This window comes from Microtus oregoni, unplaced genomic scaffold (genome assembly GCF_018167655.1).
Source record: "Microtus oregoni isolate MIOR12 unplaced genomic scaffold, Mior012 000012F_ref0000307, whole genome shotgun sequence".
NCBI classification, from domain to species: domain Eukaryota; kingdom Metazoa; phylum Chordata; class Mammalia; order Rodentia; family Cricetidae; genus Microtus; species Microtus oregoni.
Window position 1 is genome coordinate 41,313,456 of NW_024543071.1, and position 27,202 is coordinate 41,340,657.

The 27,202-nt window shown below is 41.5% G+C and overlaps 1 protein-coding gene across 2 annotated transcripts in view; it reads left to right on the forward strand.

The window, feature by feature from the left end:
* Positions 1–27,202, forward strand: part of Pcsk5 (proprotein convertase subtilisin/kexin type 5) — a 429,292-nt gene that overhangs the window by 27,560 nt on the left and 374,530 nt on the right. For both annotated transcript variants that reach the window (XM_041661614.1, XM_041661613.1), the window contains exon 2: positions 21,699–21,803. In XM_041661614.1, the coding sequence (XP_041517548.1) occupies positions 21,699–21,803 (105 nt within the window). The remainder of the gene's footprint in view (positions 1–21,698; positions 21,804–27,202) is intronic.

The following is a 27,202-nucleotide window of genomic DNA, read 5'->3' on the forward strand; positions in this document are numbered from 1 at the left end:
ACTGAGAGTTGTTGAGATATTCACTTCATTCCACAGAATGGGGTGGTTTACATGCCGTGCATGATTCTCAGGACTGTTTGAAGGGTGTGGATCTGGTGCTGAAGAGGCCGCCATGGCTGTAAGAAAGCTTTTCAACTGAATAAAGCTGATTTGATGATATCTGATATCTAAGCAAACAACTTCACTTTCTGCTTTTGCATCTGCCGCATGGTATCAACCAGCTCCCTCTGTAAGTGTGGCTTTACCCAATGGAGTTTCTGTGAAAATATCAAATTTACTGAAGGATCATTTGCATGGAGTATTATTGTATAATGTGATGGTTGTTGACAAGTGTGTATAGTGCTCTAACCACCTCCACCCTAAAGACAGAGAACGATAGCCTGGAAATTTTCCAAGTGCTGCCTTGCAGTCGGCCTCCTGTCCTGGGGGCATCTGTTAACCTGTTTTCTGGTCTGTTTTGCCTTTCAGAGGATACTCCTTTGGTCCCAGACACATCTTTGTTTTTACTCATATCCTTAGGGCTAGGAACTACCCCCCTGCAGTGTAGGCCATAGAAATTACAGTTTCTCTCCTCTACAGCAGACTACGATCAGCTCCAGACTCCTATCCTAGTGCTGCCTGCACAAGCTCCAGCCCAGCCCTATGGTAAGACTCCTGTTCAAAGTAGGTCTGTCCCATGCCTGGGGGAAATACATGTTGCAGAGAATCTACATAGAATCTGGACAGAAGACCTTCTAGGGTCCCCCCTTTGCCTGTCAACATTTCATCAAACCCATACACTTATAGCTACATAATATTGATACAAGACTTAAAAACATGCTCTGAAAAAACCCACCCAATTAAAAAAAAATGATGCCGTCAAAGCTGGATGTCCACCTGCAGAAGAAGGAAATTTGATCCACACCTCTTATTTGAACAAAAGCAATTCAAAATGGACCAGAGACTATACTTAAAATCTGATACTTGGAAATTAATAAAGGAAAACACAAGGCTTGTTTTTTTTTGTTTTTTGTTTTTGTTTTGTTTTGTTTTTTCAAGACAGGGTTTCTCTGTGGTTTTGGAGCCTGTCCTGGAACTAGCTCTTGTAGACCAGGCTGGTCTCGAACTCACAGAGATCCGCCTGCCTCTGCCTCTGCCTCCCAAGTGCTGGGATTAAAGGTGTGCGCCACCACCGCCCAGCCAGGCTTGTTTTTTTTTTTTTATTCAGTCATATCAGTGAAATAATACAGTATGCAGTCCTATGTGAGTTTGGCTTCTTTTGCATCTCAGATTCATTCCTGATGAGCCAGAGATCATGGATTCTCCTCACTGACTAGTACTGCCAATTTTTAAGGAGGTACCAATTTGCTTATTCACCAAGCTTGAAGGCATTGGGCTATTTAAAGATTTTGGTATTTATGGCTGAAAGTGTTATAACATTCATGTACAATGTTTTAAATGACTATGGGGTTTTTATTTATTTATTTTTCTGGGGCAATACTTAGAAGAAAGATTTTTAGGATTTACAAAGTAAGATGAAGATTTAGTTTCATAAAAGCTACCTTGAAGACACTTCCTGGTCTTCCTGCAGGGGCTATACTGCCCGATTCCTCCTCCCTCTTCCTATCCCACCCAGCTTGCATCCAGAACCCTCCCCCTTCTGCCTCCCTCCCCTCTTTGGCCACATAACATCTCCCAGCTCAGCCTGTTCGGGCGCTGGGACCGAATCTGAATCGGGAGGGCAACTGGGAGGGCGGTAGTTCCTTTGTCTCAATAGCCTGCCTGCAGCTACACAAGCAGCACGGAGATCCGATCCTATCTAGGCACCAGGAGAGCCATCACTGGGGAGTGACATGACTGGGAAGGTACATCAGTGGGCAAGGAGACCTGATCCTGTAAAAGAAGATCCATAGGGGACCATTCAGAGGAAGAGATGGGCAGGCGCCAATGCAAGAATTCACCCAACAATCTGAAAAACAACATGAAACCACCAGAACCCAGCGACCTTACATCAGGAGGACATGAACACCTTAATCAAGAAGAAGTAGAAAAAATTGACTTTATGAAAGTGATAGAGGCCCTTAAATAGCATGTAAAAAACACCCTTATAGAAATGGATGAGAAGTATAACAGAAAGTTTGAAGAACTGAGTAAATCAGTGAATGATACCCTAGGAAACTAAGGAAAAACAATCAAGCAGATAATGAAAACAGTTCAAAACTTGAAAACTGAAATGGAGGTAAGGAAGAAAACACAAACAGAGGGCCAGCTGGACATGGAAAATCTAGGTAAACGAATAGAGACTACAGAAACAAGCATAACCAACTGAATACAAGAGATAGAAGAGTCTCAGATTCTGAAGATACCATAGAGAAAATAAACGCACTGATCAAAGAAACAGCAAATCCAACAAACTCTCATCACAAAACATTCAGGAAATCTGGGACACAATAAAAAGACCAAACCTAAGAATAATTGGAGTAGAAGAAGGAGAAGAAGTGCTCAACGGTCCAGAAAATATATTTAATAGAATTATCGAAGAAAACTTTCCCAACCTAAAGAAAGATATACCTATGAAGATTCAAGAAACATACAGAACACCAAATAGACTGGATCAAAAAAAATCCCCTTGCCATATAATAATCAAAACACAAAGCATACAGAATAAAGAAAGAATATTAAGAGCTGCAAAGGAAAAAGACCAAGATACTTATAAAGGTAAACCTATCAGACTTATACCTGACTTCTCTATGGAAACCATGAAAGCCAGAAGGTCCTGGATAGAGGTTCTCCAGAAACTAAGAAACCATGGATGCAAGCCCAGACTACTATACCCAGCCAAGCTTTCGTTCACTATAAATGGAGAAAACAAAATTTTCCAGGATAAAAACAAATTTAAACAATACGCAGCCACAAATCCAGCCTTACAGAAAGTAATAGAAGGAAAATCACTAACCAAGGAGTCCAGCAATGACCACAATAACTCAGACATCTACAGACCCTTCATCAACACAACCCGAAGAAGGGAAACACACGAACTCTACTACCAAAAATGTGACCGGAGTTAACAACCACTGGTCATTAATATCACTTAATGTCAATGGATTCAACTCACCTATAAAAAGGCACAGGCTAAGAGATTGGATACGAAAACAGGATCCAACATTCTGCTGTTTCAAGAAACACACCTCAACCACAAAGACTGGCACCTACTCAGAGTAAAGGGCTGGGAAAAGGCTTATCAAGCAAATGGACCTAAGAAACAAGTAGGTGTGGCCATACTAATTTCTAACAATGTTGACTTCAAACTTAAATCAATCAGAAGAGATGGAGAGGGACATTTTATACTCATATCAGGAACAATTCATCAGGATGAAGTCTCAATCCTGAATAGCTATGCCCCTAATATAAAAGCACCCACTTACGTAAAAAAAACATTGCTAAAATTCAAGCCAGTCATCAAACCGCACACACTAATAGTAGGAGACTTCAACACTCCTCTCTCACCAATGAACAGGTCAATCAGACAGAAACCTAACAGAGAATTAATGGAGGTAATGAATCAAATGGACTTAACAGACATCTATAGAACATTCCACCCAAATAGGAAAGAATATACCTTCTTCTCTGCAGCTCATGGAACCTTCTCGAAAACTGACCACATACTCGGTAACAGAGCAAACTTCCACAGTTACAAAAAAATATTAGTAACCACCTGTGTCTTATCTGATCACCATGGATTAAAGTTAGAATTCAACAACAATGCTACCCCCAGAAAGCCTACAAACACGTGAAAACTGAACAGTCAACTGCTGAACCACACCTGAATCAAGGAAGAAATAAAGAAAGAAATTAAAGTCTTCCTTGAATTTAATGAAAATAAAGAAACAACATACTCAAACTTATGGGACACTATGAAAGCAGTCCTAAGAGGAAAGTTCATAGCACTAAGTGTCCACTTAAAGAAAACAGAGAATGCACACATTGGAGACTTAACAGCCCACCTGAAAGCTCTAGAAAAAAAAAAGAAGCAGACTCACCAAGGAGGAGTAGAAGACTGGAAATAATCAAACTGAGGGCTGAAATCAATAAAATAGAATCACAGAAAACAATCCAAAGAATCAATAAAACAAAAAGCTGGTTCCTGGAGAAAATAAACAAGATCGATAAACCCCTATCCAAACTAATCAAACGGCAGAGAGAGAATATGCAAATTAATAAGATCAGAAATGGAAAGGGGGACATAACCACAGACACAGAGGAAATTCAGAGAATCATTAGATCTTACTACAAAAGCCTGTATGCCACAAAACTGGAAAATGTAAAAGAAATGGACACTTTTTTAAAATAAATACCATATACCAAAGTTAAACCAGGAACAGGTGAACAATCTAAATAGACCTGTTAGTTGCGAAGAATTAGAAGCTGTTATCAAAAACCTCCCTATCAAAAAAAAGCCCAGGACCAGATGGTTTCAATGCAGAATTCTACCAGAACTTCCAAGAAGACATAATACCTATACTCCTTAATGTATTTCACAATATAGAAACAGAAGAGTCATTGCCAAATTCCTTTTATGAAGCTACAGTTACTCTGATACCAAAACCACACAAAGACTCAACCAAGAAAGAGAATTACAGGCCAGTCTCACTCATGAACATCAACGCAAAAGTCCTCAATAAAATACTGACAAACCGAATTCAAGAACACATTAGAAAAATTATCCATTTTGATCAAGTAGGCTTCATCCCAGAGATGCAGGGCTGGTTCAACATATGAAAATCTATCAATGTAATCCATCATATAATTAAGCTGAAAGAAAAAACCATATGATCATTTCATTAGATGCTGAAAAAGCATTTGACAAAATTCAACATCCCTTTATGATAAAAGTCTTGGAGAGATTAGGGATACAAGGAACATACGTAAATATAATAAAAGCTATTTACAGCAAGCCGACAGCTAACATCAAATTAAATGGAGTGAAACTCAAAGCCATCCCACTAAAATCAGGAACACGATAAGGCTGTCCACTCTCTCCATACCTCTTCAATATAGTACTTGAAGTTCTAGCAATAGCAATAAGACAACATAAGGGGATCAAGGGGATTCGAATTGGAAAGGAAGAAGTTAAACTTTCTTTATTTGCAGATGATATGATAGCTTACATAAGCAACCCCAAAAACTCCACCAAAGAACTCTTACAGCTGATAAACACCTCTAGTAATGTGGCAGGATACAAAATCAACTCCAAAAAATCAGTTGCCCTCCTATACACAAAGGATATGGAAGCAGAAAGGGAAATCAGAGAAGCATCACCTTTCACGATAGCCACAAACAGCATAAAATATCTTGGGGTAACTCTAACCAAGGAAGTGAAAGATCTATTTGACAAGAACTTTAAGTCTTTGAAGAAAGAAACTGAAGAGGATACCAGAAAATGGAAGGATCTCTCTTGCTCTTGAATTGGGAGGATCAACATAGTAAAAATGGCAATTCTGCCAAAGGCAATTTATAGATTCAATGCAATCCCCATCAAAATCCCATCAAAATTCTTCACAGATCTTGAGAGGATACTAATCAACTTTCAATGGAAAAACAAAAAACCCAGGATAGCCAAAACAATCCTATACAATAAAGGAACTTCTGGAGGCATTAACATCTCTGACTTCAAACTCTATTACAGAGCTACAGTAATGAAAACAGCTTGGTATTGGCATAATAACAGAGAAGTCGACCAATGGAATAGAATAGAAGACCCTGACATTAACCCACAAACTTATGAACACCTTAGGGTTCTCTCCTAATAGGTTTTTAAAACTCGAGGCGACAAGTGTGGCAAGGCCATCAACTGCCCTGCCTAGCCTCATGTTTCAGTCTGTCGTATTTTACATTCTCACAGCTCTTACACAGCCAGTCTTCCCCTTTATGGAGAAAATGCTTTATTTAAAGTGTTGTAGTCAGCCAGTAAGAAAGCCCAGTTGGCAAAGGCATTTGCTGTGCAAGCCTGCTAACCTCAGTTCCAGTCCCCAAACTTACATAAAGCTTGTGAGCGTGTTTTCTCTCCTTCCACCATGTGGGTCCTGAGGGTTGAATTCATGTTATTAGTATTGTCAGACTTAACTGCAAGTGCAGTTACCTGCGGAGCCATCTCACTGTCCCAGTAGAAGGCAGCTATCTATGTATCTATCTATGTATCTATGTATCTATCTATGTATCTATGTATCTATCTATCTATCTATCTATCTATCTATCTATGTATCTATCTATCTATCTATCTATCTACCATCTATCTATCATCTATCTATCTATCTATCTATCTATCTATCTGCAAGAAATTTGTTCTTAATTCAGATTGTTCAAGTCTAGAGACTTGGCATTTAGTGATCTTTGTTGTTATTTTGTTTTGTTTCTATGTCCGCCTACGGTACTAATGGATGGCCAGAGTTTAGTCCTAGTTTTAAAGGCAGACAAACTGTTCCAGAGATTAGCTCTAGCAATATTTCCTTCTGTTAAACTATGTGCTTTTTCTGTTTGTTTCCATGTGCATGCTTTTCCAATTTCTACAGTGATCACTAATGACACCAGTAATAGACAGTGTGCTGATCTCTCGTGGCCTCTCTCCGTCTTGAGCCAGTCTCAGTAAGAGTTTCTCCTTCCCACCCCAACCCCACATGTGTGTGTGTGTATAAATCTGATTGGATGCACCTTGGAAGAGGGTGTCCAATCCCCTGGAGGTGGAGTTACAGGTGGTTGTGAGTCACCTTAGTGTGGGTGCAGGAACCAGACTCAGGTCATCTGTAAGAACAGTAAGCTTCCTTAAGCACCAACCATCTCCAGTCTAAAAACAGACTTAAATTAAAAAAAAAAAAAGGACAAGTATAGTATTATTAAATGTCCTTTTTGGAAGAATGTAGCTTGAAGATTATTTTATATTAAGACCACAATTATTCATTTTAGAGAAATCGTTGCAGAAAATGAATGAGAGGCTATTTCCAGGTCATTCCTAAATAACTGTTACAAACATGTTGGGAGTTGAATCTTAAACTCATTCCTCTTCAGTGCACAAGTATGAAAATTTATTTGAGCTGTCTTGGGTGAAATATTCCGATTTGGTAGTGCAGACATAAATTTCAGACTTGGAGCTGACAGCACTTGGGTTGATGGAAGCCCGTCAAAGTTCTCTCCACACTGGCAGGGCTTTGCATGGTTCCCTCGTCTGTGGTGTCTTGGGATCTGTGCTTGGCATGTAGTAACACTCAATAAATAAATGACTGTCTAGACAGGCTATAATTGTGTGGCGTATAGAAAATGAAACAGCATTCCAAACAAATGCAAATTTCTACCCTTTACTTCTAGGAAATTAAAATGTAGAATTGTGAAGAACCACATTTAAAAGCATTTATGTGGACTGTCCTGTACGCTCTGCTAAAAATATTCACTTTTAAACCATTTTGCCAGAAATATCAGCCGAGGGAGGTTATGGTGTCATTGACTCCATCCTGGCTGCACAGTGCTGGAGTTGACATGTGTTATGTTCTTGGCTCCAAGCTTTCTGCAGAGACATCCCAGATGTTGGCTTTTCTGGGAGAAGCAACCTGCAATGGCTTGTTACCCAAGGCCAAACGGAGAAACGTGGATGTTCAGCTGGGAACAGGAAAGGTCCAGTGAACTATGCTTACTATCTGCCTGAAAAGAGAGTGCTCTCTGGTTCTTGACACAGGCTTAAGCAAGTGGATTTATAGTGGTTACTGGGAATAACTTTCTAGTAGTTATACTGTCCCAGAAAATACAGTACTTTGTAGGTTATGAAGAGTATCCTCTTGTGTATAGGATAAAAAAAAATCAGACCAGACATCTGCTGTTAATTCTGATCAATTTGACACAAGCTAGAGTCATCTGGGAAGAAGAAACCTCAACTGGAGAATTGCTCTGTAAGTTGGCCTATGGGCATGTCTGTAGAGCATCTTCTTGATTAATGGTTGATGTCAGAGGGCCTAGCCCACTATGGATGGTGCCATGTCTGGGCAAGTGGTCCTGGATTGTATAGAAGGTAGCTGAATGAGCTATAGCATGCAAGCCAGTAAGCAATGCTCCTCCATGCTCTCTGCTTTAATTTCATGACTCCAGGTTCCTTGAGTTCCTGCCTTGACTTCCCTCAGTGATGGAGTGTGACCTGGAGTTGTAAGATGAAATAAACCCTTTCCTTCCTAAGCTGGTTTTGGTCATGGTGTTTATCACAGCAATAGAAAGCAAACTGGGCCACTGAGGGCTTTCCTAGCTCCAAGATTCTGTGCTTTGGGGAAATAAAGCACATCATTTGTATGTGCTAGAACAAACTGTAGATTGCTCCCTTGAACTTGGAAAAACTGCTGCTTCTAATTGTCTTGGTTTCCTTGGTGAGAATTGTTATGTGTTTCTTGTGTGTACAGGCTTGATGTTTATATTTGTTAGCCTGCTTTCACGATGGATTATGAGGGCTTAGGTTCTTCCTACGGGCAGCTTGGGGACAAAGTCATGAAACCTCCTTCTGGCTAGTGAGGGTAAAAGGAGCTGGGATGGGATGAGCATGTCTGCGGAGATGGGTGCAGCTTCCCAAAACCCCGCGAATAACTGTCAGCTACAATCAGAGTGCTAGGACTTGGCATGTGGCTCAGTAGAGTGTTTGCCTAGCATGCATGACGTTCTGGGTTTGATCTCCAGCACCTCATAAACTGGGTGTGGTAGTGCTCACTGTAACCCCAGTTCTTGAGAGGAGGAGGCAAGAAATTCAAGGTCATCCTTTGGGTATGAAGGGAGTTTGTGGTCACCCTGGGTCAAAAATCAAAGTGCTCTGATTAGGAAATATTAGATTTTAAAGTCGGATTGACCTGGCATTCACAGCCTTGCATAGATACTTCGTCCTTTGGCCATGTTACTTAATCTCTCCTTGACTTAAGCTCAATTTCATTGTCTACAACGTTAGAACAGTTCTTATCCTTTTCTGGGCTCTGGAGCCGGAGAAAGTAGATGCAGTGCAGGGAATCCTTCAGTAAGTACCAGCTGTCCTAATGTCTTTGTTGTGTGATGGTTTTGCATCATTCATAGGAGCTGGATTGTAGGGCATTTGGTAGAGTACTTACCTCCTATACAGGAAGCCTTGGACTTAATCCCCAGCACTGCATAAACTGGGTTCAGAATCCCAGCAGGCAGGAAGATCAGAAGTTCAGGGTCATCCTCAAGCTACAGAGAGAGTTTGAGGCCCCCCTGAACTAGGGAAAAACGAAAAGCCATTTCTAGTCCGTTACTCCAGGAAAGGTACCTACTTTGAGATTCTGCTTATTTGGAGATGAAACAAGATGATGCTAAAGCCCAGGACAAAACACCTGGCCGTGATTAAGCTCATAACTGTATTGCCACAGCTACTTGGAAACTGATAACCAAATACCCAGGGAGTCCTGAAAGCTACGAAGAACAAAAAAGATCACATCTGCTTGGGCTCCTTTGCTGTCTATGGGCATCGAAGGGGCTCTGCTTCAACTTTACATCTGCCGTCTGTTATTGCAGTAACAAATTGCCACAAGGTAGTGGGTTTGAGTGATGCAATGTTATTACCATCTTTCCAGACAGAAGTTCTAACTGCAAGCAGGTGTCAGGGGACATGTGTTCCTTTCAGAGGTTTCACATGAGACTCCCCTTCCATGCCTTTCTAGCTTCTGAGGGTCCCTTCGTCTCCTGTCTTGAGGCCCCTTCTACCATCCACGAAGTTCAAATTCTCAAACTTCTTGTTCTGTAAGCATTATCTTTTTCTCCCTGACTTTATTTTATATTTTTATCACATTTCTTCCCTTACTACTTTGCTGACCTCTCCCGGCCACCCAGAACTGAAATAACCACACAGAAATTGTATTAATTAAATCACTGCTTGGCCCATTAGCTCTAACTTCTTATTGGCTAACTCTTACATCTTAATTTAACCCATTTCTATTCATCTGTGTATCACCATCTGGGCTACGAGCAAAGTTTCAGCTTGTCTATCTCTGGCTGTGGATCCATGGCATCTTTCTGACTCCGCCTTTCTTCTCCCAGCATTCAGTTCAGTTTTCCCTGCCTACCTAAGTTCTGCCTTATCAACAGGCCAAGGAAGTTTCTTTATTCATTAACCAATAAAAGCTACACATAGATAGAAGGACCTCCCACACCGCTGCTCATACCTCTCCTTGTGTTCTTTTGAGACAGGATCTCACAATACGTCAAACTATCATCAGATTTGTGTAGCTCAAGATGGCTTTTCACCTCTGGATCTCCTGCCTCCACCTCTCAATTGCTGGGATTACAGACATGGCCTGGCTCCTTTTCCTTTATAAGGATTCTTGTGATAGTGGTAAGCTACCAGAAAGTCCATAAAAAAAAAAAACCTTCCCATCTCAAGATCAAGATTTATAGCATATATATATATATATATATATATATATAGTTTTCTTAGCCTATTAGCATCTTTCCCCAGGTTCCAAGGATTAAGACACAGATGTTTTGAACACCTGTTATTTAGCCTGCTATATACGTGCTTATCTTAGAGAGAGAGATTACATATCTAAAATCATTGGGAGTGCACATCTTCCCTTGAGCATCCCGAGGTTTTTTTTTTTTTTTTTAAATACTGTAATGGTGTAGGTCTGAATTTATTTTTCGCTCCAGTGTCCTTCTCTGAAGGAGCTCAAATGCTCAGCTTCAACCTGAAGGAACTGAGAGAGAAATCACAAGAAATTTGAACAGTGGACATGAAATAAAGGTCAGAGAAAGATATTTGTGTGCTGTTGCGCAGCATACTAGCATCTGTGAACTGGGTTTCAGACACTAATATAAGCTTCCTGGGACAGCAGTAGAAATGGGCATGTGCTGGCAATCTTCCCCCATGTGCTACCAGAAATTCTCCCAGGGTCTAGGAACCACTTGGCAACACTGCTCTTTGTTTTTTTTTAAAGATACAGTCTCACTGTGTAATTCTGGTTATCCTGGAATTCATTGTGTAGAGCAGGCTGGCCTCAAACTCAGAGAGACCTGCCTGTTTCTGCCTCCCAAGTGCTGGATTAAAAACATGCACCCCTGTGCCTGGTTTCTATGTAACTCTTAGGTTTCTTTATCAGTTACTTTGCTCATTGCTGTAACCAGATTCCTCACTGGAAGTACACTAAAGAGGCCGGGCTTTATTTAGGCTCACGGGTTAGGAGATTTCAGTTTGTTACAGCACTGAAGGCCTGCTGCCTGGCCTTGGTTGTTTTGGAGGCAGTGGTAACACTGCAGGGCATTCTCCTAGTGCATCATCGAACATTATTCTGCTGGAAGTGGGGCTAGAGTATATCCTTTGAAATCTGCTCACATTACTCTCTTTTACCTGTGGTAATTTTCTCAAAGCTGTGCTACATGGTAAAGACCAGATGTCTGAGCATCTGAGCCTTTGGAGGACATTACACGTGCACTCATCATAATGATGGCAAGTTTGGTTCATCTGCAAAAAATGTTATTGCCCACATCTTTTTGAGTAGTTAAGGGAGTACATTTGGAAGTAGGTTGTTCGGGCCCAGGCTCTTGACTGCTTGGCTCTAGTCACGCTCCTAATCTGGAGGACTGATAACTACTGCTGTGTTCTGTTGCAATGCTAGGACTCACTGGATCTCGGTGTGTCCCTGCATGCTGACCCAGTACTTTCAGCTACTTTAGCAGCTTTGCTGGCAGTATTATTTGGCTTAGTGACATACAGAAGTCACTAACTGAGGGGGTAAGTAAACAGTTAAGCAATATCAAGGCAGACTTTGGTGATTACAGGGATGTTAGTGGTAAAGTGATCATGTCAGATGTTTGCACATGATATTGCATTATGAAAATTGTCAATACAGGGGTAACCTTTCCTACAGTAGAGATGTGACCGCTGTTACTAGGTTTTTGTTTTCTTTTTTTATTATTGTTTTTATTGAGCTATACATTTTACTCTGCTTCCCTCCTTTCCTCCCCCTCCCCTTTTACTCTCTCCTATGACCCCCATACTCCAAACTTACTCAAGAGATCTTGTCTTTTTCTCCTTACTATGTAGATCCATGTATATCTCTCTTAGGGTCCTCTTTGTTGTCTCTTAGGTTCTCTGGGGTTGTGGACTGTTGATTGTCTTTTTTTTTTCTTTGCTTTATGTCTAGAAGCCACTTATGAGTGAGTACATATTATATTTGTCTTTCTAGTTCTGGGTTACCTTACTAAATATGTTTTTTCTAGATACACTCATTTGTATGCAAATTTCAAGATATCTTTATTTTTACTACTATGTAGTACTTCATTGTGTAAATATACCACTTTTTTAAATCCATTCTTTGGTTGAGGTGCATCTAGCTTGTTTCCAGGTTCTGGCTATGACAAACAATGCTGCTATGAACATAGTTGAGCACATTACTTATGGTATGATTGAGCATCCTTTGGGTATATATCCAACAGTGGTACTGCTGGGTCTTGAGGTAGGTTGTTTTCTAATTTTCTGAGAAATCACTACACTGATTTCCAAAGTGGGTGTACAAGTTTGCACTCCCATCAGCAATGGAGGAGCATTCCCCTTATCCCACATCCTCTCCAGTATAATCTGTCATCAGTGTTTTTGATCTTGGCCATTCTTACAGGTGTAAGATGGAATCTCAGAGTTGTTTTGTTTTGCATTTCTCTGATAACTAAGGATGTTGAGCATTTCCTTAAGTGTCTTCCTGCCATTTTAGATTCATCTGTTGAGAGTTCCCTGTTTAGGTCTATACCCCATTTTTTATTGGCTTATTTATCCTTTTGATGTCAAGTTTCTTGAATATTTTGTATATTTTGTAGATTAGCCCTCTGTCTCATGTAGGGTTAGTGAAGATCTTTTCCCATTCTATAGGTTGCTGTTTGTCTTATTGACCATATCCTTTGCTTTATAGAAGCTTCTCAGTTTCAGGAGGTCCCATTTATTAATTGTTGCTCTCAGTGTCTTTGCTGCTGGGGTTATATTTGGAAAGTGGTCTTCTGTGCCCATGCATTCAGGTGTACTTCCCACTTTCTCTTCTATAAGGTTCAGTGTGTTTGGCTTTATGTTGAGGTCTTTGATCCATTTGAACTTGAGTATTGTGCATGGTGATAGATATGGATCTATTTTCATTCTTCAACATGTTGATATTTAGTTATGCCAGCACCATTTGTTGAATATGGTTTCTTTTTTCCATTTTATATTTTTTTGCTTATTTGTCAAAAATCAGATGTTTGTAGGTATCTGGGTTGATATCCAGGTCTTTGATTAGATTCCATTGGTCCTCCTGTCTGTTTTTATGCCAATACCAGGCTGTTTTCAGTACTGTAGCTCTGTAGTAGAGTTTGAAGTCAGGGATTGTGATGCCTCCAGAAGTTCCTTTGTTGTACAGGATTGTTATGGCTATCTTGTGTTTTTGTATTTTCATATGAAGTTGAGCATTGTTCTTTCGAGGTCTGTGAAGAATTTTTTGGGGGGATTTTGATGGGCATTGCATTGAATCTGTAGGTTGCTTTTGGTAAAATTGCCATTTTTACTATGTTAATTCTACCTACCCAAGAGCATGGGAGATCTTTCCATTTTCTGATGTCTTCTTCAATTTCTTTCTTCACGGTTTTAAAGTTTTTGTCATACAAGTCTTCCACTTGTTTGGTTAGAGTTACTTGTGGGTATTGTGAAGGGTGATGTTTCTCTGATTTTTTTTCAGCCCATTTATAAAGGAGGGCTACTAATTTTTTTTTAGTTAATCTTGTATCCTGTTTACTGCAAGTGTTTATCAGCTGTAGGAGTTCCTTGGTAGAATTTTTGGGATCACTTATGTATACGATCATATCATCAGCAAATAGTGAGAGTTTGACTTCTTTCCGATTTGTATTCCCTTGATCTCCTTTTATTGTCTTATTGCTCTAGCTAGAACCTCAAGAACTATATTGAATAGATACGGAGAGAGTGGACAACTTTGTCTTGTTCCTGAATTCAGTGGGATCACTTTGAGTTTCTCTCTATTTAGCTTGATGATGGCTTTTTGTTTGCTGTATATTGCCTTTATTATTCTTAGGTATGTTCCTTGTATCCCTGTTCTCTTCAAGACTCTTATCATAAAGGAGTGTTGAATTTTTCAAAGGTGTTTTCAGCATCTAATGAGATGAACATGTCTTGTTTTTTTTTCTTTCAGTTTGTTTATATAGTGGATTACATTAATAGATTTTATATGTTTGCCCATTTTAGGAGTTTAATTTGTGGGACAGAGGTATAATAAATTACTTTTCAAAAAGGAAATGGAGAATTTGGAGAAGTCTATTAACTGAAGAGATAAGAACAAAAACCAGGCAGACAGGTAGCCCAGGAGAAATGATAGGTTTATCAAGTTGCTTCTAACTGGGTGACTGCCTGCCCTGGTTTGCCTGGCACTGTCCAGTTTGTCACATGTAAAGCATGTATTAGGCCTGGGCAGGCTTCTGCAAGGTGAGGGCTTCTTCTGCAGAAATAAAAACCATCCGTAGGGAGATGCTGTGCCGATAGGTTTTCACAGTGAGTATGGATGGGTGTATTGGTGGCTGGTGATCTGTGGAAGAGCACACAGCTCTTTGCCAGGAGCCAAGCCACCATGTAAGTAGGGCCCAACACTGCCCATTCGCCGTATCTTCCCCACGTCAGGGACATGGGGAAGCTGTCAGGAAAAGCTTAGACAATTATAAATAAATGGACTCATTTATTTTGCTTCATTTATACTTCCATTCATACATTCAGATGTGCCTGGAGAAACCAAGACACTGAGTTCTATAGTCAGTCATTCACACCTTATTTTTAAATAGTTTGGAAAACCTTTCCCCAGAATATGCTTTGTTATAGATAGTATAGTTATAAGAAAATTCTGAGAGGCTGTGACTAAAGGCAACACTTTCAAAGGCTTGAGAGAGTTAGGAACAAAGGATGAAATTCATCTTAGCAGAGTTGGTTGCTAGGCAGAAAACAATGTGGACAGCTGTGCAGAACATGAGCGTCCAGGGCCAAGGCCATTCCTCTTTCTCCTTTACACAGTGGTGTGCGTGGTTGGGCCCTGATGTATCTCATTTGTTCCTGATAAATTTATAGTGTCCCTGCATCAATTATATAATGTCCCCTGTTTTGGTCCCTGTTACTCTTACGTGACATAAACAGAGTCATCTTTTGTTTTACATTGCCCCGAAGGACCTAGATGGAAACTTGTTTATAGATGTTACTGTTTTTGCTTTCATGTTTTTTTTTTAAAAAAACTCTCAACGTGTTACAACATTTTTCTTCTTAATGTTTATTAAATGCCCTCAGCAGGCTCAGTCCTATTGAAAGAATATAAAAGACACAATTCATGCCAATAAGGGACATCCATATTAATAAATGAGAAATAAATATGCTTATATATGTAGGCATTTTTTCTTGGAAAGCGATGGATTGCTTTATTTAGATGAGACAAAGTAGTTGGATCAATGCACTCAGTTCCCTCTGCTGCGGGTTTGCAAACAACAGCATTTCAACCCACAGTTGTCGCAATCACATGACCTTGGCAGAACTGGTACTCCAGTTATGGCCAAATGAAACCATTTTTGTTGAAATCAGCCTCAGTCGGCTAAGACCTACTAGAGATTAAACCATATGGCGCTCTATTGGATGTGATTTTCGCAATTCAATGACTGTGGTGTTAGATCCTTCCGCAAGTTCTTCTGTGATCCTCTTTGTGTTGAGCTGCAAACAGACACGTTGCAACCTCCGTGGAGCATGCAGGCAGATGGGGTGCCGGTTCTAGACTGATACTTGTGCCAATCAGGGTTAAACTCCAGGTAGGATTCCCTGATGATACAATGGAGCTGTGACCTCATTTGAGGCGTGGGATAAAGGATGAGAAATAGGGTTTGAGTGTGAGAAAATGGAGGTAGTGAGGGTGCTGTTGGTAGAGGTGTCAGCACCCATGGCTTAGTCATGGAACTGAAGGTTGGTGGCCAGCATGGCTGGAATCCAGGAAATGGGGAGAAGGTGAGCCTGCAGAGGGGAGCCAGGCCAGATCCTGCAGCCCTGAGTATATTCATTCAGTGAGTTAGCCAAAGTGTAACCAACCATTCCTGTGTAAGTGTGCTTACTGTGAGCCTCCTATTCTGATTGGCTTTTAGAAACAAATTCATAAAAGAGTATTATGTATAGCTATTATTATTTAAGGACCAAAAAAGCCATGAAAGGACTTTAGGCAGGGGTATGATGAAGCCTAGCATCCAGGTTGCATTTGTAAGGATCATTCTAGTATCATCTGATATAAAAAGTATTGGAGGCGTACAAGTGGTACCGTTGCATGAGAAGATCGGAAGCACCCATTCATCTGCACGATGGCAAGGTGGACATGGCGGGTCATCCAGGAGCTCGTGGCTCATTTTTGTCAATAGCCCGTGGCTCTGGAGCTATGCAGTAGAGCATCTCTGAACTGACTGTGTAAATGCATAGCTAGTTTTAAAGAAGTTCCTGTCTGTCCAGTTCAGAGTTGTCAGAGGCACCTACTACAAAGAATAGATTCTATGGTTCACTAATTTGGAAGATGTTTATGTTAATAAATAGAGTGGAAACAAGCCTGGCGGTGGTGGTCCACGCCTTTAATCCCAGCTCCTAGGAGACACGGGAAGGCAGATCTCGGTGAATTAAAGAACAGCCTGGTCTACAAAGTGAGTTCCAGGATTGCCAGGACTGTTACAAAGAGAAACCCTATCTTGGAAAAAAACAAAAATAAAAACAAAAACAAGACAAAACAAGAGAGTAGAAACAAGAGTCAAGCTTTCAGTATTGCCTTGGATTTTCAAAGTCATACCCTGGTCCGCCATCAGAAAGGGAAGGGATTAGGAAGCTATTCTGTATTGTCACCACAGGTACAACTCTTAGACGCTCTGCAGTTTCTTGCCGGCTTACCAAAACAAGTATGGCAAAACAAACATGCAGAATAAAACAAACTGCTATTACCCATAATATTCCAGAAAATGCTCGGGCAATTAGGAAGCAGATGCTAAGACCTCCACCACAGTGAGCAGGTCCTTCAAGAACAGCCCTGGTAATGCTTGATTTTATTTCATGTCTGGCCGGTACAATCTGTACCAGGTCTGGTGACTTGCTGCATAAGGAGTGCTTAGCATCTTAGCTGTGCACTTAGGAAGGCCATTCACAGAGTCCATGACAGAACCAAACGAAGCTCACCCTGATGTTAGTGGATCTTTCCCAAGCTCATCACACTTAATCCCAGCAGTATGTGTTTGGGTATTCTTGAACCCTGGGGTCTTCCATTGGTCAATTAGGACTAATGATATTTAGCTTCCAGACTCTTGGGAATTAAGCTAAATATGATAATATGTAGGAGAGGAACAAGATGCGTGACAAAACTTCAGCTTTTAGTAAATGAGGCGTGAACCAAAAAAGTTACAGTGCACCACTGCCCAGCTTTGTAGACTCAGAATCCCCCAAGAGGAACAATATTGCTTATGGCTGCATGGTTTGGTGGCCTGGGTAGAAGTAGCCTTTGTACTGTCTACATGGAACTTAAAGAGTGTATATGCTCTGGAAAAATGACTGGAATATATGTGTATGTTATTTCAGTTTTTTAATTAAAATGCATATATTTTTATTCTCTGAGAATTTCATACATATATACAATGTATTTTGAATGTATTTTGATCATATTCACCTGGACTCCCTCTTCCCACCTCTTCCTAGATCCAACCCTACTCCCCTTACTCCTCCCAGTTTTGTGACCTCTTTTTTTGTTGTTGTTTTTTAAAATAACCAACCAATAATCAAATTTATGCTGCTCGTATTTTCACATACATGGGGCCATCCAGCGGATGACCAGACTCTTAGAGAAACTGACTTCCTAATAACTCCCCACTAAGAGGCGGAGCTTGGGCATGTCTTTCCCTTTCATGCTGGAATGTGGCCTGGCTTAATCTTGGGCAACGGCTCCTGTGAGTTTACTAGGAAAGCTTTTTTTTCCCTGGAAGACAGTGATTTGTTCTGGTCTTTCCTGACCTCTGGCTCTTGGAATTTTCTATCTCCTCTTCTGCGATGGTGCCTGAGCTTTGAGAGAATTGGAGATGATAAAGACTGCCCATCTGTAGCTGTGCACTCCACAGATCCTTCCTCTCTGGACTTGTACCATTATGAGTTTCTTCATCAACCCTTGTCCACCTCTCAAAGAAGCTTCTCTACTTCTTTTTTATTTTTAATGAGTTTTAAAAATCGTAATAAAAACCTACATGCATAAACAATGAAAGGAAGGTTCCTCTTGTTTTTTTTAATTTTATCTTAAAATACTCCTACAACTATATACAACTATAAATCCTTCCTTTTTCCTCTTTGCAATAATTGGGCCACATAATAGTTACCTAGGGTGTGTACCTTTCTTAATTCTTAACTCACTGTATCTGGAGTTGGAATTATTTTTATGTGTATAGAATTAATGACCTCTTGTTGACAGCTGGGTGTTTTGAACGTTTGCAGAGTTTACTCTGACAGCTGTCTATAGGTGACTATCTGCAGAAAAGACCCGTAGACATAGGTGGGGTCCACGGTTAGATGCATCCTCAAATGGCATCTCATCTTATACTTTTGACCAATCTGGTAGAACCACCCTTGCTGCCGACATGCCTACAGCACTGTGCCATCATCTCTTAGTTTTTGCCAATGAGGGCTGGGAAGTGAAGAGCTAATAACAGTGTGGGCCAGAAGTAATCCTGACAAGGAACGAGGGATGAAAGATGAACTAGAAACACTGAGAGAGGGGAAGCTAGTAGGTTTCCAACAGTGATGGCGTGCCAAGCAGTGACTGGACTAGACACCTCATGTTCTAACACTTATTCCACACCAAGCCGTAAATAGTCTCTTTAAAACCGCATGCATGTGTGCACACGTGTGTGCCTCAGTACATGTGGGACCTCAGCGGACAACCCTGGCTTGAGGCAGGTTCTCTTGTGCACTGCTGTGTATGCTATTCTATCTGACCCAGGAGCTTCTGGGGGTTCTCTTGTCTCTGCAGTTCTTCTCACTGTGGAGGTGCTAGAATTACAGATATGTACTACAGCGGCTGCCTTTGTGGGATTTGAACTCAGGTTCTTATGCTTTCCTGAGAAGTTCTTTCCGCACTGAACCCATCTCCTTAGCTCCCCCTAAGCCTGTTTACTTTGATGACCAGTGTCTGCCTCCAGTGCCTCCTGTGAACTTCTCAGTTTTCTACTGAGCAAACTAACACTCAAAGAGGCTGAGTGATTCATCCAAGGTCCAAAATCAACTGAAGTTGAGACAGGGGATCCAGTTGACAACTTCTCATCTGTTGGTTTAGCCTGGGATTTCGGTCTACACTGGAAAGGTCTCGGTAGGTTTGAATGCGTCCTCAGGATGAATTCCACCCCCAGTTGGCGCTTAATGATTTGGTTGAATCCAGCCATTTCCTGTACCACAGAGTTTCTTTGTATGGGAGTGGTTTTGTGATCGGGTCTCATGTAGCCCAGGCTCTCCTTGAATTCACCATGTGCCCAAGGCTGACTTGAACTCCTGATCTTCGCGTCTGCACTATGCCTGCTTATGGTCAGTTCTTCAGGGTTCTTCCCGAGGAAATATGTGTTCTTTCCACCAAACTACTATATTTACTTAAGGAGAACTTCATAAGCTATGTGTAATAAAGAGCTTAAGACTTTTGTTTAGAAAATTATGTAGTCACTCTTGAATTTGAACCTTAAAACTTCAACATTTCCCGGGTAGGCCCGGAAGTGGGGCTTTGACCCGTGACCTCTTCCTGCTCCTCTTGCTCAGGACCGCTGAGATGGAGGACTCCCTGGGATGTCCTTGGCAGTATATTTCACTTAGCTTTGAGTCATCTGCATCGGTCAGGGCCTTTTCCACTTGAATCAAAATTGTGAGGGTTTGGACTTTCTCTTGAGTTTTAATGATAGCACGATGTCCCAAGTTCCAAAAGGAGACAATGTCAAAGTGACACCGAACATGTGGTAGGGACATGACAAGGACACCAACCTTAGAACCACAGTTTATAATGAAAAAAAAAATAACCTGGGCCAATGACGTTTTAATTAAGAAAGCCCAAGGTCTACATTGTACCAGCTGGACAACATCCTCACAGTGGTCATTCCTCCAGTGCAGAGCCACGAGTGTCTAGAGAATTAGACATTTATTGTATTTGCCTGAAGCAAGGAAAGTGTCACTGTTAAAGAATGGAATATGAGCGCTGCAGTGGTCTTAGAAATTAACTAGCCCAAAATCCAATTTTCCAGAAAAGAAAACACAGGCTCAAGAGTACATGCTGTTCAGCTGGGGTGTCAGCTGAAATGAGGCATGAGGCACGAGCTTTGCCTGTGTGGCTGGGTGATCCACAGCATGTATGCATATGTGGGTGCGGGTGCGTTTGCACACATGCATATAGGTATGCAAAGATGTCAGAATCGACCTTCCTCGATTGTTCTGTACTTCAAATTTATTCATGTGTGATTGTATGTAGGGGGTGAGGAATCCTTGTGTGTCACAGTGTGTGTAGGGATACCAGAGGACAAATTTGCAGACTTATTTCTTTTCTTTCACCATTATGTGGGTTCTAGGTATCAAATTCCAGTAGCTGAGCTTGCAAGCCAAGTGTCTTCAGTGAGTCTTCTGTGTCCATCTCCACTTTATTTGAGACAGGGTCTCTTAGGGAACCTGGAGTTCGCTGATCAGCTAGATTAGCTGCCTAGTTGGCCAGCAGGTCTCAGGGATCCTCCTGTCTCTGCATTCCTTTCCTGAGCAGCTGGGTTATACATACATACACACACACACACACACACACACACACACACACACATATATACATATATATACATATATATGTATGTGTATATATATATACACATACATATATATGTATATGCCACCTCGCTTGTACTTTGGTGCTGGGACTCCAGATACATGTCCTCATGTTATGTGTCAAGCACTTTACCAACCCCTTCGCTACGAGAACACAGTTGTTGAATGTTTTCTTCATTTCTTTATCAAAGTGGGCTGGGCATACTTTCATACCTACTGGTTTTAACTGAGAAAGAATAAAAAGAAAATGAAATCATGTTAAGAGACGAGAATAAAGTAAAGTAGATCAAAGCATTTATCCCCAAAAGCTGAACTCAAAGATTGTTCTAGAAGTTACTGCTTCACTTGAGGGCTGCGCCTCCTGTCTCCCGATCTAAGTAGTGCTGCTATCTCTGAGAATAATCAGCTGCGTAAGACATGTTTCAAATTAACTGTGTAAATAACCCATCAATGCCCTTCACTGTCCGTCTCTCGGCAAACAGAATGCAATGTGTTTTTATAACTAGAGAGCTATTTGACTTTTTCCCTCTTCCCCACATTTGGATATAGATTGATATAGCATTACTTAAAATGCTGCATATAAATTAAACATTAAACAGGCGATATGGAGAAGCTAACTGCCCCAATAGAATCTTTAGTTCTGAAGTCACTGCCTGAAGGACACTCATATTTCATATCGGGTGTCCTTCTTTTGAAAAGTGACCACCAAGGTTCAAGTGACATTTAAGTATATCAGGCGGCTGCATAATTTATGGGCCTTTTTGTTTTGTGTTCTTACTTTAATGAAAAACAAGGAAGCAGGCTGTCCTCAGACATTAACATGTTCCCCTGTGCTTTCCCCCGCCTGTCTCTGCAGATTGGTGCACTGAAGGACTACTATCACTTCTACCATAGTAGGACCTTTAAAAGGTCTGTTCTCTCGAGCAGAGGAACCCACAGTTTCATCTCCATGGAACCAAAGGTAAGGAAAACCAATTGGATGGGGACCAAGAAGTCATGCTCCTGCATTTTTCATTGGTGATAACACAAGGAGCCCGTGACCGAGCCCGAGGCTCCTGTTTCTAATCTGTCACAGTATCCTTTAGTTCAGTATCTGCTCTCAGGCAACGCTATTCAATGGCTAGATTTTTATTGACCCGCCACTGGCATCCCACGTGTGGAGCAGCTCAGGGTTAGCCCTAGATAGGAGCTTTTGTGCAGGATGGCGAGAGGCTGCCGCTTGAGAACACAGATCAATTAAACGTGTCTAAAGGAAGAACATGTCATCTCTCATTTGCATGCAGCTTGAGGTCCTGTGAGCTCCATGGGTGACTTCTCCCTGCTAGTACTCTTAAGTCAAAATTGGCTTACAGTAAGACTTGCTGTTTTCTTTGGCATGGATAGTCTTAAAGCAGACCGTGTCTGGGAGAGAAAGCATGCTTGAACCCTTAGGAGCAAAAGCCAGCTCCCACTTTTAGGAGGGTCGTCTAATATCTTTCTTGCACCTGGTCCTTTTTGAGCTGTATAGCAGTGTTCTCCTGGGAGACCCTAGCAGGAAGTAGTGACAAATACAGGTCTCCCATGTGATGACATGAGGTGGTTTGGCATGAGATGTGGGAACTGAGAAATATTGGGTACAAACTAAGAGAAGACAACCAAAACACTGACATCAAGTTAAATAGCTGTCTTTATTAATTAAGTAGGAGGCAGGAACTGACCTCCGTAGAATTAGCTGTCCCAGACGTGCTAAATAACGGAGAAGGAGAGGCAGCTCTGCCAACTTGCCTTAGGCCCTTTGTGGGTTCCTGGTATATAATTCAATGCTTAGGTTATTTCGCCTCTTCCCCTCCATTATGATTTTGGTCTGCCATAGAACTCATTCTCAAATAGATTGAGAATCAGGCCCCTACCAGCAAGCATAACAGCCTCAGGTAGAGGCGCTTGGAAAATTACATTCCTTGTTAAAAATGCTCTTATGTGAATTTTTGTGCAATTCGGTGTGTGGTTTGGAGTCTTACCTTCTGTTATGGGCCATGGTTTACTCCGTGTCTCTTTCAAGGTTTTTGCAGCTATGAAGAGACGCCATGACCATGGTAACTCTTAGGAAAGAAAGCATTTAGTTGGAGCTGGCTTACAGTTTAGAGGTTTAGTTCACTATCTTCATGGTGTGAAACATGGGAGCATGCAGGCAGACCTAATGCTGGAGAGAGAGCTGCAAGTTCTATATCCAGACAGGCTGGCAGCAAGAAGAGAGAGAGTGACACTGGGCTTGACTTCAGCATTTGAAACCCCAAGGCCCACTCCTTACTGACGCACTTCCTTAAACAAGGCCACACCTAGTCCAATAAGGCCGCACATTGCAATAGTGCCACTCCCTGTGCATCTATGGGGAGCATTTTTTATCAAATCACCACACTTTGTTTAATTTTTCTTTGAAATGTTACCTTAGAATATTATAGCACGGTGTTCTTGACTGAAATTATATCTCGGGTCATTAGAAAAATCACATTTCTTTCAGGCTCTTCCTTTTGTGTGGCTTAGGGACATACAGTGGCTTGTGGATAATATGTACATATTTATTTCTATTTAGACTATTTTTCTAGAAAAGTAGTATGTTGGGACAGTTTGAATTTGCTACATTTTAAAAGCAAAGTCACGGTTCTTTCGTCTGTTAAGCAACTCTCTTGAACTTTGGCAATTAGCATGAATTTTCTTTCAAACCTCATGTGCAAAGTCCACATGCGTTTGAAAAGTTGGCTTGAGAATTAGGAACGGAATGTGACGAGACTTTGTTTACCTGAGGAAGGATTTACCAAATAAGGAGCAATTCCCATTCTTAATGTTGTCTTAGGCATCATGCTTTTCTTATCTCTGTGTATGAAATAGTTTGTGTATGATCTAGCAGAAACCTTGGATCCTGGGTTTCTGAATGCCACCCTTCTCCCCCAGTCCAGGGGTGCAAGGCCAGTTAAGTCAGCCCAGAGGCAGCTGTGCCATTCTTCTCTTCCTCAGTTAAAGGAATAACCAAGAGTAGGGCTAGGCCTGAGTCTCCACCCCTGCAATTCTGCCCATGACTGCCACTCATACCACCTCAAAAGTGGGGTTCCCTACCCTTTCCATTGTGTTTCTGTTGCCCGTTGGTTCGCTGACTATTTCCTGAGCCTCAGTATCTCCAGCCCCATGTCAGGCTCCCGGATATCTGTTGGTGTCTCCCAGAGAAGCTTTCAGGGACCCTCAGGATAGGCTGGTGCTTCTTAGGGTTGGGGTTCATGGGGAAAGGAGATAGAAGGCATTGTTTGCCCCCTCCAACCCCCTCAACAAGCTTAGACTCAATTGGCAATTTTTTTTCTCTTCAAAGTTAACTAAACAAACAAAACAAAACTCACCAACCTTTTTAAAATTTAGCATGAAGCTGTAAACATAGCTTTCCAGATGCCCCATGCTTTCCACTCTCCCTTCTCTTCTTATCTGTCGACATACGTGCACATTCATACACATACACGTGGATATTTGCAGACCGAGTTACAAATACATTCCTTCCTGAGGTCTGTGTTTTTTTTTTTTTCTCCCAACAGCGTTAAATAAGTAAACAAATACCTCCACTATGCATTCATTAAACATGAGGGTATTCTACACTGTAATCATAAATGCAATAATGGAAGTCTGGATATCAACATTGACTCGGTGTTGCTATCTAATATACAGACTTTACATTCCCGCTGCTTTTTTCTGTGGTCCAGGATCACCTTGAGGTGTCATATCTCCCAAGTCCTCTTAACTCTGTTACACTCTTCAGCTTTCTCTGCTTTAGAAGGGTATACGCCAATAGCATAATGCAGTACATTTTATGTCGGCTGTGCTCTCCTTATTTATTTATTTATTTATTTAAGATTTCTGCCTCCTCCCTGCCACCACCTCCCATTTCCCTCCCCCTCCCCCAGTCAAGTTCCCCTCCCTCATCAGCCTGAAGAGCAGTCAGGGTTCCCTGCCCTGTGGGAAGTCCAAGGACCTCCCACCTCCATCCAGGTCTAGTAAGGTAAGCATCCAAACAGCTTGGCTCCCACAAAGCCAGTACGTGCAGTAGGATCAAAACCCAGTGCCATTGTTCTTGACTTCTCAGCAGTCCTCATTGTCCGCTATGTTCAGCGAGTCCGGTTTTATCCCATGCTTTTTTAGACCCAGTCCAGCCGGCCTTGGTGCGTTCCTGATAGAACATCCCCATTGTCTCTGTGTGTGGGTGCACCCCTCCGGTCCTGAGTTCCTTGCTCGTGCTCTCTCTCCTTCTGCTCCTGATTTGGACCTTGGGATTTCAGTCCGGTGCTCCAATGTAGGACTCTGTCTCCTTTCATCAGATTCAAGTTCCATAGGAATGCTTTTGGCCCCATGGTGCTGGGTGCAGATGCCTCTTTCTCTGCACCATCTAGGAAGGCTCAGGATGCTCGCTTGTTCTATTGTAGACATTGATTTTAACTCCGTTGTTAGGGTCGGCTTTCTACTTTAAAACTTCTGTTTTCACTCAGTTTGGACATGCCTGATAATCTGAGCACGTAGGAAGCTGAGGCAGGAGGATCATGATTTCGAGGACAGCCTTGGATACATAGTATGATTCTGCCTTAAAATAAGTAAATAAATATAGCTGTTTTTCCTTTTTTTTCCTTTTTTAAATTTTCCTGACTGCTTTTTTTTTTAAATTATTTTTATTGAGCTATACATTTTTCCTGTTTCCCTCCCTTCCTCCCCTTTCTCTTTCTACCCTTTCCTGTGACTCTCCACACACACACCCAATTTACTCAGGAGATCTTGTCTTTTTCTCCTTCTAATATAATGCTTTTATTTCCTTAATCAGTAAGTACTTAATAAAATTTTTGTCACATTTAAAGACAAGCACATACAATTTACTTAGCACATGGTTTTGAAGACCAAATAAGCATTCCAGTGTCATCTCTGATAAGGGTTCCCCATGGTTGTGTCACTTTGTTGATGGCATGATGGTGAGAGTGTGTTTGAGAGATTTTTCAGGGCAAGACAGGAAGCCAGGGAGCAGGCCAGGCAGGCTCTTTTAAAATAACACTCCTGTGGGACTTACTAATCTCTGCCAGAAAACCCTCCCCGCTTAAACATCCCCTTAGTGACCAGACTTTCAGTTCATGTACCATTTGGAACAAACCGCACCCAAGCCATAGCACTACGCAAATTTCCACATGCGTCTACTCTCTCCATTCTGAGTTGGCCTTCTGAAAGTATAGCATGAATGAGCCGGTTATGTCAGTCACTTCTTAAAGTCTGATGTGTGCTTGATCCCAGAGCAGAGTCATATCTGTGGCATGGGACCATGGGAAATGGCTTTGTGGATGACACTGGCGATGCTAACTTCATGTTACTTTTAACTACCATCTTCTCAAGAAAGGGAAAATAGCAGGCTGAATTGCAGGGCGCGCACACACACCAAACAGACTGGCTTTGTTTGCTCTACTAAATTGCATGGCTACTTATGACTTTACTTAGGGGGTTCCAAAGAAGGAAAGACCAAAGCAGCAACCTGATGAGAATAAGCCTCTCAATGCTAAGGAAGTTGTGTGGTCAGCCGGGGCACATGAGCCCTGAGAGCAAGAATAGCCTTGATTCCCACATGTTAACTTTACGTTGTGATTATCATTTTAAATGACAGGGACTCGCAGACTTCTGAGAGGACAGCACTTGTATAATCATAACCAGCCTGACAGGCTGACAGGAAGCACTGGCACATTTTACAGCAGTGGGGTAGAAAGTCTTCCATTCTTCTGTGTGTGTGTGTGTGTGTGTGTGTGTGTGTGTGTTATGCACACATGTGTGAAGTCATGTTAACCCTGCTTGTGTATGTAGAAGTCACAAGCCAATGTGCTGTCTTCCTCTCTTCCTTTCTTCCTTCGTTAGTTTTTGAGATAGTATCTCATTGAACCCAGAGCTTGGTTTTTGTTTTGTGTTTTGTTTTTGTTAGATTTCTTGGCCATTTCTTCACGACTTTACCCACACGAGGGCCTATGGCGTCATTCTCTTTTTTCTTTCTGAGTGATCAGTCTTCCTTCCGAGAGCCAAACTCTTCTTGAAACAAAAGACTACTCCCACTTCTGGACCTTCTTTCTTTTTAAGTATTTAATTTTTGAATTATGTGTAGATGTGTGTATTTGTGTGTGGGTCTGTGCAGGTGCCCACAGCATCTAGAGATTGAATACCCTGGAGCTAGTGTTACAGGTAGTTGTGAACTACCCTTACATCATGGAAGCCAGACTGGGTCCTCCGCAAGAGGTGTACCAACACTTAAATGTGCAACCACCCTTCCAGTCCCTCTCAGAGTTTATTAATTGATCCGTGTATCCATCTTTGCCAGCTCCAGTTCAAAGT